General features: G+C 44.3%; 1 protein-coding gene across 6 annotated transcripts in view; it reads left to right on the top strand.

Annotated features, from left to right (window-relative positions):
- CTPS2 (CTP synthase 2) overlaps window positions 1-16,696 on the top strand; it is a 150,205-nt gene that overhangs the window by 35,898 nt on the left and 97,611 nt on the right. For all 6 annotated transcript variants that reach the window (XM_028482647.2, XM_028482649.2, XM_024115282.2 and 3 more), the window contains 9 exons: window positions 285-401; window positions 679-762; window positions 1,629-1,709; window positions 5,258-5,409; window positions 9,338-9,470; window positions 11,934-12,022; window positions 13,162-13,256; window positions 15,221-15,283; window positions 15,390-15,433. In XM_028482647.2, coding sequence (XP_028338448.1) covers window positions 285-401; window positions 679-762; window positions 1,629-1,709; window positions 5,258-5,409; window positions 9,338-9,470; window positions 11,934-12,022; window positions 13,162-13,256; window positions 15,221-15,283; window positions 15,390-15,433 — 858 coding nt within the window. The remainder of the gene's footprint in view (window positions 1-284; window positions 402-678; window positions 763-1,628; window positions 1,710-5,257; window positions 5,410-9,337; window positions 9,471-11,933; window positions 12,023-13,161; window positions 13,257-15,220; window positions 15,284-15,389; window positions 15,434-16,696) is intronic.

Genomic DNA, 16,696 nt, shown 5'->3' with positions numbered 1-16,696 from the left:
CGTTCCGCGGCATGTGGGATCTTCCCGGACCGGGGCTCGAACCCGTGTCCCCTGCCTCGGCAGGCGGATTCTCAACCACTGCGCCACCAGGGAAGCCCCCCCACTTCTTTTCTTTAAAAAAAATTTTTTTCAGTCTTGATGAGGTGAAGGGTTGACAGCCTATTAGTGATCCCCCATTTTCGGGGGACTTCAGTTCTCACGCTTAGTGTATTAAGAATTGTTCTGTTAGTCTGTGTACCACGGAAGCTATTTGATCTCTTGTGTCTTTTTTTTTCCATTCCCAGCTGGGTGGCACCATTGGAGACATTGAAGGAATGCCATTTGTGGAAGCGTTCAGACAATTCCAGTTTAAAGCAAAAAGAGAGAATTTCTGTAATATCCATGTTAGCCTCGTCCCACAGGTGAGCTTTCCAGATAAGTGTATGGTCAGCAACTCCTGTAGGTCTTCCTATGATACTCTGTTTATTCCACTTTTTTTTTGTTTTGGCCGCACCGTGTGGCATGTGGGATCTTAGTTCTCTGACCAGGGATTGAACCTGCGCCCCCTGCAGTGAAAGTGCAGAGTCAACCACTGGACTGCCAGTCAAGCCCCCTATTCCACATTTTAAACCAGGAAGCCATTCATTATCCAGAAGAGCTAGATGTCCAGTGTACTGACAGTGACCCATTTCTTTTCAGCCCAGTGCTACTGGAGAACAGAAAACCAAACCCACACAAAACAGTGTCCGTGCGCTGAGGGGGTTAGGCCTGTCTCCCGATCTGGTGAGTTAAAGAGAGTGGGTAAGTTTCTTGGAATAGGACCTCCATTTCTTAAACTATAACATCATCTAAGTCCTTCCTAGCTCTCAAATGGTTCCTGTGACTCAGCTTTTTGTATCTGGGAGCTGGGGAAGGCTTATTCCCTCATCCTCAAGTGTCGCTTCACACATTTCTAAATTGCCCATCTCTTCTTCTCCAGGTCCTCACTTGATTGGCCACACTGACATCTGGGCAAGTGCAATGTCCTGTCATTTGTGTGGTCCCTGGGTCCCTTAGAGGGAGGTGGGACCTGGGAGATTTTCCTATGAGCCTGCTAGGTCGGGCTCTCCCTGCTCTTATTTATAGCAGTAATCCAGTTATTGCCAGTAGTCTAGATCAGAGGCTGGCAAGTAAGGGCCTGCAGACCTGCCTCCTGTAAAGGAAGTTTTTCTGCAACACGCTACCACGCATTGTCCACATTTGTCTCTGGCTGCCTTTGCTCGTGGCGGTACCATGAGGAGTCAGGGCAGCAGCTGCATGACCTGCAAAGCCTAAAGCTTTTACCATCTGGCCCTTTAGAGAAAAGTTTGCCAACCCTTGGTCTGGCTCTATTCTTGTAGTTTTAAAGAAGTAACATTTGTGAGCCTCGAGTCTGTTCGCTAGAAATGCCTTGACATTTCCTACTGGTGGATTTGTGTTAGTTTGGTTCCACTTGCTTGTATTAGTGCTCAGACCAATTTCTAGTAGCCCAGTGGAACGCCCAGGATGGAGAAATGCCCACTCGGTCAAGTCTCCTGGAGCAAAATTAACGTAGCGTCCTCCTGAAAATCAGTGGCGGTGTGAACAGCCCAATTCCTGTCTGCTAACCCGTGCGTAATTGACTTTGACAGATTGTCTGCCGAAGTTCAACGCCCATCGAAATGGCTGTGAAGGAAAAGATTTCTATGTTTTGTCACGTGAACCCTGAACAGGTTAGTGCTGCTCTTTAGATTCGAGTGCCTTGGAGGCACTTCTGCTGATGCCAGCATTTTACACCTCTTAAATTATCGTATTACTTTTCACAACATTTATAAAAGATTTGGGGGACTCATTTGCAACTACGTCTCCCTTGCCCTTAAGTGAACAGTCTTGAGACTCCTGAAATAGATTAATAGGTGGAGCACAGAGGATTGTGTGTTTCACTCCTTAAATTTTAATTATAGGTGCAAAACCAGGTGGGTTGTTTTTTTAACTCGCAGTCCAACCTCTAGAGAGAGAACAATTAGAAGCCTGCTTATCGTCTCTTTATCTTGTCTTTCCAGGACACTTATGGCTTTTACTTTGATTTCTCTTTTGTACTTGTTACAGCTTAACTCACCCCAAACTACACATTACGGTGACATTCACACTATCACTTCTGATTATATCTGTGGCCTCAGTTCAATTCATTGCTACAAAAACCACTGTGACGTGGGTTCAGGTCCTCTGTTCTGCAGGACTTTCCACCTGGGTATCCAAGAGCCGGCTTTTCTTTTCTCTTTCAACTTTTTCTCTTTCATCTGCTTATCTCTGTCTCTTGTTTGCAATAAGGCTCAGGCACAAGGGATTTGAGTTTAAAAAGTGATATGACGAGTGCTCAGGAAAAGGGCGAGGTTTGGCAGAAACCTTTTGTTTTCTTCAGATTAGCTCAGGGTTCCCTGAAGCCTAAAAACCACCTAATCAGATTTCTGAGTCTCAGGAGGCAGGCTGAGGTATTCACTGCCTGATGCTTCAGGGTCAGTGCACAAGTCTGAACTCCTTTGAAAAATGTGATGGCAGGTTTAAAGCACTCTCCTATATCTGTGTGTCATCAAGCCATTTTGGTTTTGTTCCTTTGTTTTTTGTAAATAGTACTTGGTGTGGGTATCACACACATTTAACCTGGTTTCTGAAATAGAAGGATACAGCTTTTAGAGTTGGGTTGCTGAGAGCTCTGAGAACAGGTGATACAGTCCAAACTTTCAACCGTATGGAGTTTCTTTTCTTTTCTTTTTTTTTTGGTCATGCCACATGGCTTGCGGGATCTTAGTTCCCCTACCAGGGATTGAACCAGGGCCACAGCAGTGAAAGTGCCGAGTCCTAACCCCTGGACCGCCAGGGAATTCTTGAGTTTATTTACTTTATAACTGTGGATTCTGAAGAATGTTCTATCTCATCAGTCCACAGGCTAGTCTATTAGCCATTTTTTAGCACACTGCTTTTTTTAAAAAAATTTTTTATTGGAGTATAGTTGATTTACAATGTTATCTTAGTTTCTGCTGTACAGCAAAGTGAATCGGCTCTACATATACATATATCTATCTACTCTTTTTTAGATTCTTTTCCCATATAGGTCATGACAGAGTATGGAGTAGAGTGCCCTGTGCTATACAGTAGGTTCTTATTAGTTATCTATATTTTATGTACAGTAGTGTGCATATGTCAATCCCAATCTCCCAATCTCTCCCCCACTACTCCACCCCGCCTCCCCCCCCAGTAACCATAAGTTTGTTTTCTACATCTGTCAGTACATTGCTTTTTCTCATATGAGTTAATTCTCCCATTTCTTAGTTCCTGGTGAACTTGCATTTAGAGCTCTTCTCACATGGATTGCTGAGGAGGGAATGGAAAGTCACAGGCGTCTCTGTGATGTTCTCTGTTACTATGATATTTGAAAAAATGTCTCTGGCTTGGAGGATAAATGAGTAAATAGCTCCATACCTCATGCCTTCCAGTTGTGGGAGTTGTGGCTGTCCAGAGATTTATCAGTAATTTTTTTTTTTTTTTTTTTTTGGCGGTACGCGGGCCTCTCACCGTTGTGGCCTCTCCCGTTGCGGAGCACAGGCTCCGGACGCGCAGGATCAGTGGCCACGGCTCACGGGCCCGGGCGCTCCGCGGCATGTGGGATCCTCCCGGACCGGGGCGCGAACCCGCGTCCCCCGCACCGGCAGGCGGACGCTCAACCGCTGCGCCACCAGGGAAGCCCCTATCAATAATTTTAATTAATAATTGGGATGGAGCCTCATATCAGTGACATCTTGGCTCTTTGAATTGTATCAGGGAATGCATGGGTGAGACACAATAGTCTTAACTATCAAGTTGTCCATGTCCAAACAGCTTAGGAACCCTTGGTTGGATAGCTATGGATTGGGAAAGACTGAACACATAGAGTTGGCAGAACATTTCTTGGCATTTATTTAGGATGTGGAAGATCCTTAAATGCCTGCCAGTAGCCCTTTGCTTGTACCTGAGAGGGTGGTGAAAGCTCCTTAGGGTGTGAAAAACAACCACACCACCTGGCATTTAAAAGAGCCTTTCTCCCGTCACAAGTATAATTAATTTGACTGTGTTAATGTGTGCTTCTAAATTTACCCAAATGAAGGGAGCACAGACGAAAGCAACTACAGAGGCAGCAGCAAGAACAAATGAGTGAACAAACTTCATACCCACACTTAGAAGACAAGGTATATGTATTCATTGCTGCTGCCTTAACCTAGGCTTAGAAGATGTTGCCTTGGGCCATGTGTCTTGGATACTGACATATAAAGCATTCAGGTTCCAACACCAAGTCTCTGACACCCCCTGGGGTTCCTGCAGTTCAACTCAGACACTAACTACCTGGAGTGAGCATCAGACTCCGCAGGTCTTTATAAGACTGCCCTGCACTTCAGACACTCGCCGCAGGTTTCTATTGTCCCAAGCCACCCACGCTTCTGCCGGGCTGACTACAAAGTTGAAGCTTCCCATAACCACCTCAAGTTTGATAATTCTCTAGAATGACTCACAACTCCGGAAAGTGCTATGCTTATGATTACTGTTTAATTGTAAAGGGTGCAGGTGAACAGCCAGATGAAGAGACACATAGGGCAAGGTCTAGGAGAGTCCCAGGCACAAGAACTTTTATCCCTGTGGAGTCAGGGTGCACCACCTTCCCGGTACATCTGTAAATTCACCAGCGAGGATGCTCCCCTGAGTCCTGATGTTCAGCATTTTGATTGGGGTTTCATTACCTAGGCGTGATTGAGTAAATCATTGGTCACCTGATTGAACTCAGTCTCTAGCCCCTGTCCCCTCCGTGGAGGTCAGGTGGCTGAAAGTTCCAGCCTTCTAATGACCTGCTTGGTTTTTCTGGTGACCAACTCCCATCCTGAAGTCATCTAGGGGCCAACCTGAGTCACCTCATTAACTTAACAAAGTTACCCCTATAACTCAGGAAATTCTGAATGTTTTTGAAGCCCTGTGCCAGGAACTAGGAACAAAGAATGTGTATATCGGGAAAAATACATTCTACCATAGCATCCATGGTTCCAGATGTAGAATAATGACTTCAAAGTGTTTTGTAATTAAATCCAACTAACCTTGTGTTAATTCTGACTCCTGTTTAGGTTGCTGTGTTCTTGGTTTTCTTCTGTCAGTAAAAATAAACTGCCATCTCTCTTGAGTTTTGGCTCATTCTTACGTTCATTTTTGTGGCATACTTGAGTTGTTCCATTAAATATGGTGTTTTATCATCATTAATCAGGTTATATGTATCCACGATGTTTCTTCCACCTACCGAGTACCTGTGCTTTTGGAGGAACAAGGCATCGTTAAATATTTCAAAGAGAGATTGGATCTGCCTATTGGGGATGCTGCAAGTAATCTGCTTTTCAAGTGGAGAAATATGGCTGACAGGTACTGTGAAAGGAATTACTAATGTAATTTTTCATAATTCTTGGGTTTGGGGGTAGCACTGAGGTGTACCTTAAAAGGTAACTATGTAGCATTCCACTTTCCACATGGGTATGTTTGGTTCTGGAAATGTCTAAAGCTCTAGCCTATTGTTAGGGTGTTTTGCTGTACTCTGAAGACTTCTGGGGCCTTTGATTTTGCTCTACTAAAGCAAAGTGAATTGAAGGCATTTGGATTCCAGAATTTTAAAAAACTTTTGGAAGCATTTATTTATTAGTTTATTATTTAGTTTCTGAATATTTTAAACAGTTTAAAATGTTACACGCTTTCTTTTGTTTTGTTTTGCTTATTTTTAAGATTTGGCTAACATTTCTTAAAGAAAATCCTTCTGAATGGGAAGTTTTGGCTACGGCATTGTCGTTCTATCCTGCAGTTATTAACTATCAGTATCGGCATTAAAAACCCCTGATAGGTTTTAGCTTTAAGACAATCATATTAATTTCACCAAGGTTTGTCTAATTTGATGTCGTATACAGATTAAATCCCCATCACCTGTTTTCTTTTACTAAATGTTGATGAGGCGTGACTCCATAAAGTCCTGGCTGCTTGACTTCTCCTGCAGCTGAAGTAGAGGCAATAGGCGCAGTAGTTACAAATGAAGGCTCTGGTGTTGCTAAGGGGTAGATCTTAAAAGTTCTCATCACACAAAAAAATTTGTAACTATGTGCGGTGATAGATGTTAACTAGAATATTGTGGTCTTCATTTCGTAATATATAAATATATTGAATCATTAGGTTGTACATCTGGAACTAAAGTAATGTTGTATGTCAGTTATATCTCAATGAAAAAACGTAAGCTCTGGTGTCAGGCACCATAGATTCAGACCCCAGCTTCTCCTTTCACTAGCTGTTTTTGAGTTTGGGCAGATTACTTAACCTCTCTGGGCTTATTCTCCCATCCATATCTAACTGGGGGGATGCTAGTACCATATTGTGGCACTATGAGAGAAAATACACCAGGCCTTAACATCACATCAGGCACTATTGGTTACTGATGTCGGTAACAATAATTTAAATGATTTGATGATGACAAAAGCACCGACCTTTGGTAGATGACTAGTAGATTGAAAGTTCTTTTGCCCTTTCACTTTAAAATGTTAAAAGTGTTTTAGAATTTCTGGGACAAGAAGAATCACAAACAAAGTGCATTTTCTGAACTTAGGTGCTCCCATGACTGGTGATACAACTAAGCCCCTGTCCTCCAGAATGCTTAAGGAATCAGTCACTTCGTAGGAATTTTCTGAGTAGCTTGGTGTTGATCCTCTTTAAGCACTAGAAACTTTAATATTTTAACTCTTTGTGTTGGAAATAGTTCTAAATTTTACTCTATGCCTCTGTGCTTTTTAAAGCCAGTGTTTGGTTTTTGTATTAGTTTCCTGTGTCTGCTGTAATAATTTACTACAAAATGGGTGGCTTAAACCAATAGAAATTTGTTCTGTCACAGTTGTGGAGGTTAGAAGTCCTAAATCAAGGTGTCAGCAGGGTTGGTTCCTTCTGGAACTCTGAGGGAGAATCTGTTCCATGCATTTCTCCTGGCTCCTGGGGGCTAGCTTCCTTGGTGTTCCTTGGCTTGTGGGCGCATCACTCCAATCTCTGCCTCTCTTGTCGCATGTCCTTCTCCTTTGTGTCTTCTTCCTTTCTCTTTTATAAGGATGCTTGTCTTTGCAGTTAGGGTCCATTTTAATCCAGGACGATCTCAACTAGAGATCCTTAACTTAATTGCATCTTCAAAGACCCTGTTTTCCTTATATGGGCACATTCATAGGTTCTGTTTTTTGGGGCCACCATTCAGTTCAGGATTCAAGCAAAGGGGATATTGAGCATCAGTCCCTCTGCATCATATTGGCCGTGATGTTGCTTCATTGGTCATGGCAGTGTGAAGTGTCCATTCTTTAGGCCCTGTCCCCTCAGTACAGCCTGTAGAGAGATACAAGGAGGCACACAGAGGCCAAAGGGACGGCGTTGATCGTGGAGGTCCAGTGCTGCCCAGAGGCCAGGGGTCCCTGACTGAGCTGGGTGGAAGAACTTGCCTGTGTCCTGAGGTGGGGACAACCCTGCCTCCCCGGGAACCTTCCTGCTGGGGGATGGGCCTACAAAGCCGACCAGCTGACTGAAGTGTCAGCTGCTGTGTCTCACCCAGCTGATGGCTGAATGGAGAGCACGAGGGGAGGGAGGTGCTTGGCTGGTCCGGGCAGTGCTCCATGAGCCCAGCCTGCAGGGCCAAGAGGGAAAGAGAGCACGGGGGCGTGGGCTCAGCATACCTCCCTGGATGGCGGCTGGACTGACCCAGTGGCCTCCCCTGTCCCCCACTGCCCCCCACCCCGCCCCGCGAAGACCAGCATTGAGTGAGTGGAAGGAGAGTGGCTGCAAGGAGGGACTGGCCGTGCTGATTGCAGCCCTGCGTCCCTCCCTGGAGGGACAGAATGCTCCCCCTGACCCCACATCATCTTGGAATCTTGGCTTGATACCAACTTGCTTTCTTACCTGAGTCCTTTCCGTAGAGCTGGGGCGAAGTGCAGGCAGGCAGGCAGGCAGTCTCCACAGCGACATAAAATTAACTGGTAAGTTAAAGGTTTAGCATCTTTCTCTCACGTTCTTCAGTCACCTTCCTAGAAAGTCACCTCTGCTGTCAGTTTTGACTTCTTAGCTCCTTGTGCCTTTTTCTCCCCCCAGCCTGTTTCCATCAGACTTCTCTTTCACTCTTTGCAGATGTTATGAAGGAGGAACATTCCTCATCCCGGTAACATTTTTGTTCTAAGGTGTTTGGGGAACAGTTTGCTTCAAAGCCCTAAAAGATCTTCAGCCCCAAGTGACATTCCTGCATACTTAATACCAGACCAGGCATTTTTCATGTTCATTGAATAGATCTCCTGACGAAAGCGATGGTAAAGATTATGTCTCTAATGGTAAAATGTGATTGAGTGTCTCATGTAGAATGGAATTTTCTCATAAAAATGATCTAAGTGGCTTATAGTATTTTAAATAGTTCTCTCAGCACCATTCTTCAGGAATGCCATAAATAACCTGGCTTTTGTGGGCCAGCTGGGAATGTAACAATTTTTAATGTAGACACTTTGAATGCATTTTCTTATATGGTATCACCTTACAAAGTTAATATTGGAGTGTCTCCTATTGACACTGAGAATGCATTTTCTTATACAGTGTCACCTTATAAATGAATTTCAGGACAGCTCATGTTTATGAGATGGGGAGAGCTTTTTTTTTTTTTTAATTTATTTTTTATTTTTGGTTGCCTTGGGTCTTCGTTGCTGTGCGCAGGCTTTCTCTAGTTGCGGTGAGCGGGGGCTACTCTTCGTTGCGGTGCACAGGCTTCTCATTGTAGTGGCTTCTCTTGTTGTGGAGCACGGGCTCTAGGTGCGCAGGCTTCAGTAGTTGTGGCACGTGGGCTCAGTAGTTATGGCTTGTAGGCTCTAGAGCATAGGCTCAGTTGTAGCACACGGGCTTTGTTGCTCTGCGGCATGTGGGATCTTCCCGGACCAGGGCTCAAACCCGTGTCCCCTGCATTGGCAGGCGGATCCTTAACCACTGCCACCAGGGGAGCCTGGGGAGAGCTTTTTTATTTTTTATTTTTAATGCTTTTAACTTTTTCTCTGATATACTCTCCTCAGATTTATATCTTTGCCTGCTTATGTAAGCCAATGTTGGGCTTTCTCATGATTTTCAAATCTCTTGGGGTACAGATTGTTATTCTTTGGGGCTGGGGTGGGGAATTTGAGTCAAGTACACCAAGTTCAAGGCACGTCTGCTCCTCAGGTTTTAAAAAGTGCCTTGGGATACGAACAGTGGCTGTCATTATGCTTGTGATGTGATGTTACATGCATATAACCTTTAAGCTTGTTTTCCTTCCCAGGTATGAAAGGTTACAGAAAACGTGTTCCATAGCACTGGTTGGCAAATACACCAAGCTCAGGGACTGCTATGCGTCCGTGTTCAAAGCCCTGGAACACTCAGCGTTGGCCATCAACCGCAAGTTGAATCTGATGGTGAGCCCCCACCTGGTCTTCTGCATATTTCGGGCATTCATCGTGAAATCTCTTGTTGCAGAGAGCCAGGTTGTGTTCAAGGATCCCCAAGTCCACCTCCAGGGTTAGTGATTCACCAGGAGGACGCAGAGGACTCAGCATACAGCTGTACTCACGATGCTGACTTATTTTAGTGATAGGATGCAGAGCCAAATCAGCAAAGGAAAAGGCACGTGGGATGAAGTCTGGGGGAAACCAGGTGTAAGCTTCCAACAGCCCTCCTCCAGTGGAATCACAGAGGACGTGCTTAAATCCCCCAGCAGCGAGCTGTAACAACACAGGTGAAGTGCTGTCTACCAGGGAAGCTCATTAGAGACTCAGCGCCCAGGGTTTTTACTGGGGGCTGGTCACACAGATGCCCTCTGCCTCCCGAGTGTCAAAATTCCAGACTCCCAGGAGGAAAGCAGGTGTTCAACTTAAATCATGTTGTTTCTTCAAACACTGCAGGCACACTGAGCCACTCTTACTGGTTCCTGGGAATGGTGGGAACCCTCCCCAAATCCAAGTTTCCAGATGCCAGACAAGGGCCAACCTTGTAAGCAGGCATTTCCAAGGATTTCAGTCTGTTAACTTTTTTCTGCATACAGGTTTAAGGCACAGTTTTTGAAATTAGGCTTTGCACATTCAGGGACATATATACTTCATGCTCATTTAACTATTTTGTGTTTGTCTAATGAGAAAATAATAGAACTTTTTTTCCCCTTTAGCGTGGGAATTGAACCCAGATTTTTTAAATGCCATATTTATATATATTTCCCTTTCTAACTTGGAGGACTGATATTTGGCAAACAGTGATTGTTTGTATTTTAAAAAGTATTATGGGATACAGAGGTGGAGTTATATATAGCTTGAGTATATTCTTTGTTAGATACAGAAGTAGTATATGCTCAGTGTAGAAAATTTAAGCAAAGCATAATGTAAAATGCAGAAAGTGGAAGATTCTTCCTCCGTGAAATCCCACTTCTCTTGATGTACCTGTCGTTCCCAGTTTGATGCATATCTTTCTAGAGTTTTCTCTCCTTATATAAATGTTTATATTTAATGTTATTCTCTCTGGGTATAGCACAGTTTAGGGAGGCCTTATTATCTTGATTTAAATGGTAAAACCGTAATATAATGAGCCAAAAGATACACTTGTATGTTCAAGAAATTTAGTAACTTCCAGCTTAGGACCTATCCAGTTTTGTCTCACCTTTTTTTTTGTTTTTGTTTTTTTGCGGTACGTGGGTCTCTCACTGTTGTGGCCTCTCCCGTTGCGGAGCACAGGCTCCGGACGCGCAGGCTCAGCGGCCACGGCTCACGGGCCCAGCCGCTCCGCGGCACGTGGGATCTTCCCGGACCGGGGCACGAACCCGCGTTCCCTGCATCGGCAGGCGGACTCTCAACCACTGCGCCACCAGGGAAGCCCTCTCTCACCTCTTTATAGCTTCCTTCTCTAATCACTTTTTATTTTTGACTTTCCAAGGAATAGTTCCCTTCCTGTTCTTCCTCTTCCTTCCTAGTCCACCAGTCCCTCATAGAAAAAAGAAAACAATAGAAAATCTGTTATAATACTAATTTTATAAAGTAAAATTTTGTATCTTAAGATATATTCAGATAGTAATTTTTACAACAGAAATTCTAAAATAATATAGACATATAGGGACTGTTATGTACATAGGAATTGTTGTACATGTTTTTCACGTAATAGAATTCATTGATGGTGGCTTCTACTAAGTACTGTTTGAATCATGGGCTTGTGCTGTGTTTATCTCGCCTGGCTTTTGCAGTAATTTCCTGACTGGTTTTCAGTTTTCCCTCCCTTTCCTTCACTGAGCCAGAGTGATTTTTCTAAAATCGCTCTCTGTTCCTTCAGATATTTCAGTGGCTTCAAGTATAAACTTCTTCTCTCTCCGGATGGAGCTTCTTTTGAGGTCCCTAGAGTGGTCACCACTTTCTGGTTTTTGTCTGTTTTTTTGTCTTTCTGTTTTTTGAAGCTGTTCCTTCACAGCCCTCCCCCACCCCCCGCACCCCTTCCCACTTGCCCCCCAACTGCACACACGCGCTCGGCTTGTGTCCACTCGAGGGCTTAGCTTCTTGGACATCCCCTTCCCAGAGGGCTTCCCTGAAGGCGCTCTTCCCCTTCTTCTCTCCAGTCCACATACGTATCAGCTGCGGCTCCTGGTTCCTTCCGCAGCATTCTCTTCTTTGCCCATCGTAGCCATTACCTCCCTGTGATGTGGATGCCTGTTTATTTGGTTTCATAACCTGCCTGAAAGATTGTAAGAGCCACAAGACAGAGACGGTGCTTTTCTATGCTAAGTGACCAGTACAGTGTTTGCATAATAAGTGGTCATCGAATAAGTGTGTCAGTATTAGATGGCTCTAGTATTTTCCAGTTTTTATTTTTCTGAAATGTTCCTTTAACTTGTCACATGTTTTTAGTACATAGACTCCATTGATCTGGAGCAGACTACCGAAACTGAGGACCCTGTGAAATTCCACGAAGCTTGGCAGAAACTCTGCAAAGCTGAGTAAGTACCACGCCTGTTAGGAGAACGCCATTGTGATTTTTTCCACGATTCGATTTACCCCAGTTACTAATTTTTGTGCATTTTGAAGTGTAGTTTGGAGTACTTGTGGTGATTCTGGATGGTTGTGCTGCATTCACGCTGCATTTACTTTGAAACGTGCCATGTCAATGTTAGTGGCACGTGCAGTGGAGATGGTTTTATTCTGGGGAGGATGACGATACCGTATTGGCGGGAAAGTGAGCTGATGCTACTGAAAGATGCAGAGATGGACCTTACATATACAAAGTTAAAGTGCAAGAATGACGATCCTCCCTCCTCTCTTGGTTTTATTTTCTTTTCCGCATCCTTTGGTTCTAGGTTTTATTTTGTAAGTAATCAAGAAAACTTTTGGGGGTGGCATCGTGTTGTGAGGGTAGCATGGCCCTTGGGTTTTCCTCTTGAACTCTTGTGGTTTTTTTTTTTTTTAAATTAATTAATTAATTAATTTTTGGCTGTGCTGGGTCTTTGTTGCCGCGCGTGGGTTTTCTCTAGGTATGGTGAGCGGGGGCTACCCTTCGTTGTTGCGCGCGGGCTTCTCACTGCGGTGGCTTCTCTTGTTGCGGAGCACGAGCACGGGCTCTAGGCACGTGGGCTTCAGTAGTTGTGGTGCATGGGCTTAGTTGCTCTACGGCATGTGGGATCTTCCCAGACCCCAGGGATCGAACCCGTGTCCGCTGCATTGGCAGGCGGATTCTTAGCCACTCTGCCACCAGGGAAGCCCCAGAGGTCTTAACATTTGTATAAAAGTACTTTTAAAGGAACCTTAACCTATTTTTATTCAGATAATTCTTTCAGTGGCGTTTTTAATTGAATTGAGCTTCTCAGTCACTATGCTCACGTGCTGCAAAGGCCTATCAGAAAATATATATCAAGATCAGTTGTGAGAAATTGTTGCAACTTCTTTATAACATTGGGAGGATTTCAAGAAGAAAGTTCAGGATGTGAAATCATGTAATCAGTTCTGAAAATAGACTCCAAGCGTATTCTCTAGCAGCCGTGCCAAGTGTCAGATTTGGGATCAATAAGCATGAATGGCTGAAAGCAAGAGTTTTACAAAGAAAAATAATGTCAAATTTCCCCTCCTCTTGTGTTGCTTGCAGTGGTGTTCTTGTGCCAGGAGGCTTCGGAATCAGAGGAACATTGGGAAAACTCCAGGCGATTTCTTGGGCACGGTCAAGGAAGATTCCTTTTCTGGGTAAAACTGATGTTTATGAATCCTAACTGAGTTTTTTAGATTTTTGACACCTAGTAGGGTAACACGTAATAGAGTTTGTTAATGTGAGAAGTGTGATCTTGAATTTGAATATTCAGGTGCCAAATTGTTTGCTACAGGGTCTGGAAACTATATTCTGCTGGCTTGCAGCGTTTTTGTAAGTAAAGTTTTGTTGGAACACAGCCGCACCAGTTGGTTTACATATTGTCTGTGGCTGTTTTTGCGATACAGTGGCAGAGTTTGAGACCCTACAGCCTGCCAGGCCTAAAATCTCTACTCTCTGGCCCTTGACCAAAAACATTTGCCAACCCAGGAGAACTTACCAGTGTTCTGGTTGTGTAGCAAGAGGCTGGGAGGAACCTCTGTTCAGACCTGCCCTTCTCCGATTCCACCTTTCACCACTTCGAGCAAACATCTCAACAGAATGCCACAATGTTATTTCTCATCAGAAAAAAAAGCTTAAATTGAAATTTATATGCTCCTTCTAGAAAAGATAATACAGAAAGACCGTCCAACGTTACAGGGACAGCTCTGTTAAGATTTACTAGAGCTGGGTCTTTTCAATGCGTTTGTTCGAATTGCAGAGCATGGCTTCTGGAGCAATGAAACCAAGATGAAATGGAACACTGATGGGATAAAGGCAGCCCTGCAGCTGGGGATTCAGGCGGAAGAGGGAGTGGGGAGAGGCCATGTTTCAAGCTGTGCTTGCATGGGCTGGTGGGTTTATGAACTGAGTGGACCAGCTTTGGTACTCTTAATATCAGCAGTCTGTTCATTTTCCCCGTTGCCTGTTCTTTGATTAGCTTCCTAGGCGCTCTCCACTTGGGATCCATTTTCAAAAGAGAAGCCAGGAGTAGTTACCTTGATACCTTGCTTTGTTTTATTCATCTAAGCTCATCTGGGGCACTGTTTTCTTTTGAAGTAATCTTGTTTAGTTTCTGTCTAAACGTGGTTAGCGTTCTTCAGATAATTTTCACTGTGTAGAATAGTTTGCAGCTCTTTAAATTTCTCTTTAACACACTGTCTCTTTATGTCCTAGCCTTATGGAACTTTCTAAAGTGCCCCCAAAGCACTCAGCTGTTTCACGCTTATTGACTTTTGTTCTGGCGTGCCCGGTGTATTGATTGCTCTCTCCTTTGAGCCCCTGTGTACCTTGAATATATCTCTAAAAGCATGTGGAATGCTCCTTGGCATTTGTTTGTTGGAGAGAATCGGTGGGCCGCAGTGAATATGGAGATCGGCGAGGGGCACATCCCTGCGGCAACAGGCCTGGGCCTACGCAGGTCCCCTTTTCTCCTTACTGAGCTCTCCGTTCAGTTCCATTTGGCCTCTCCGTCGCGCTCCGGCCTGCGGTGGAGGTACCAGCTCCCCCAGCTGCTGCTGTTTCCCTGCAGTGAGGTTTAGGGCTGTTCTGGGCTCAGCAGCTGGGCACAGACCTCGCGCTCCCCTGTCCGCCTGTAGCTGCTCCTTGGATCCCAGCCTGCTGGCCAGCCGGGGGCTGCCCGCAAGCAGAGCCCGCATTTAAGGCCGTGAATCTACCTTGAGAAGAGGGGGTGTGAAGTCCCAGCCCACGGAGACTCCCTCTTGAATTGAGGTGTTATTAGACATTCTCTGAAGGAGTCGGGTGCTTTGGGGCAGCCCTGCAGCCCACAAGTGTGCCTCGATTTAGAGACACATTTGCAGGGAGGCAGGTTTGCCTTTTGGACCTTGCTTTCTCCTTTCCTGCCCTTTTCTGACCTCGCATTTATTCCTCCTCGAGTTTGGGTTGTCCGACCCCTTCCCTGCCCCTGCCACACATGTTCTGAGGGCAGAGGCTACAGCAGGAAACTTTCTTTTTTGGAGCCTACATTCTAGATGGAGGAGATAGACAGCAAATAAAAGAACAGAAAATACGAAGTAGTACAAAATAAAGTTCGTTTGCTTTATGTATGTGCTTTTTAAAATAGGAGTTTGCCTTGGGATGCAACTGGCAGTGATAGAATTTGCGAGAAACTGCCTTAACTTGAAAGGTAAGTCTGAGATTTTCTAATAACCTCTTAGTGAAAAGCATTCTTATTACTTGAAGTATTTTTCAGCAGTATTGATAAGTTACTGAACTCATTTCTTTGTCTTCAGATGCTGATTCCACAGAATTTGAGCCAAATGCCCATGTTCCTGTGGTAAGCGGCTTAACTTTCTGGATTGGGTCATTGTTTTGTTTCTGGCTCTGGCATAAACTCATGAGGGGTTATTATTACTATTTTTTTTCATTCTGACATCAGGGCATTTTAATTATGTATGATTTTTCTTATTCTTATTACTCTTATTGTTATTCGTTTATATCAAACCACTTTGTTCTCAGTTGTCCATGTTGTCAGTTGTGCCTTGAAGGAAGACACAGCCCTAGATTGGTCTCTGCAGCAGTTTTCAAGCTGAATGTTCAGGAAGGGGTTGGCCATTGTGCTCTGTCACCTGCTGCTCTGCTAACTTATCCCATGGCGTCCCCGTCTCTCCTGCACTTGGGGTGTTATAGTTGGACAATCTGAGTGAGTTTTTTAGATGTATCCTGAGATTCTCTACACCTGAGATGTCCCCGTCCTGCCACCTCCTTACCCCTGGAATCTCAATAAAACCGATGAAGAATTTAATTACAAAAATAAACCAAACCTGATTACTGACAACTCTTCCTATTCATCCTGGGAAGGCTTTTCTGACCTCCTTTGTTTCCTGGCCTCTGCCTTCTGTACCTTGTACCACCTCTATCAGAGTATACACCTCACCATTGTGATTGGTTTTTTTATCAACAGTTTATTGAGATATAATTCACATACCATAAAATGTAGCCATCGAAATTGTATAATGCAGTGACTTAGCACATTCACAGATCTCTGCAACCACCACCACCGTCAATTTTGGACCATTTTGATTACTCCAAAAAGAAATTCCACACCCTTTAGCTGACATCCCCGAGCCACCTATCCTTCTAGCTCTAGGCAACCATTAATCTGTTTTCTGTCTCTATATATTTGCCTACTCTGGCCATTTCATATACAGTTGACCTTTGAATAATGCAGGGGTCAGGGGCTGACCCTCCACGCAGTCAAAAATCTGCCTATAACTCCTAGTCGCCTTTCCGTATATGCGTTCCTCCGTATCTGTGGTTCCGCATCTACGGCTTCAACCAACCATGGACCATGTAGTACTATTTACTATGGAAAGAAAGGCATGTCCAAGTGGACCTGCTCAGTTCAAACCTGTGTTGGTCAATTGTAAATGGAATCATACAATATGTGGCCTTTTGTGACTGGCTTCTTTCATTTAGCATAACGTTGTCAAGGTCTGTCTATGTTGTAGCATGTATCAGTACTTTGTTTCTTATCCATTCATCCTTTTTTTTTTTTTTTTTTTTTTTTTTTTTTCCCGGCACGCGGGCCTCTCCCTGT

The sequence above is a fragment of the Physeter macrocephalus genome, chromosome 21 (genome assembly GCF_002837175.3).
Source record: "Physeter macrocephalus isolate SW-GA chromosome 21, ASM283717v5, whole genome shotgun sequence".
In the NCBI taxonomy this organism is placed as follows: Eukaryota; Metazoa; Chordata; class Mammalia; order Artiodactyla; family Physeteridae; genus Physeter; species Physeter macrocephalus.
This window is presented reverse-complemented; position numbering and strand designations above follow the sequence as displayed.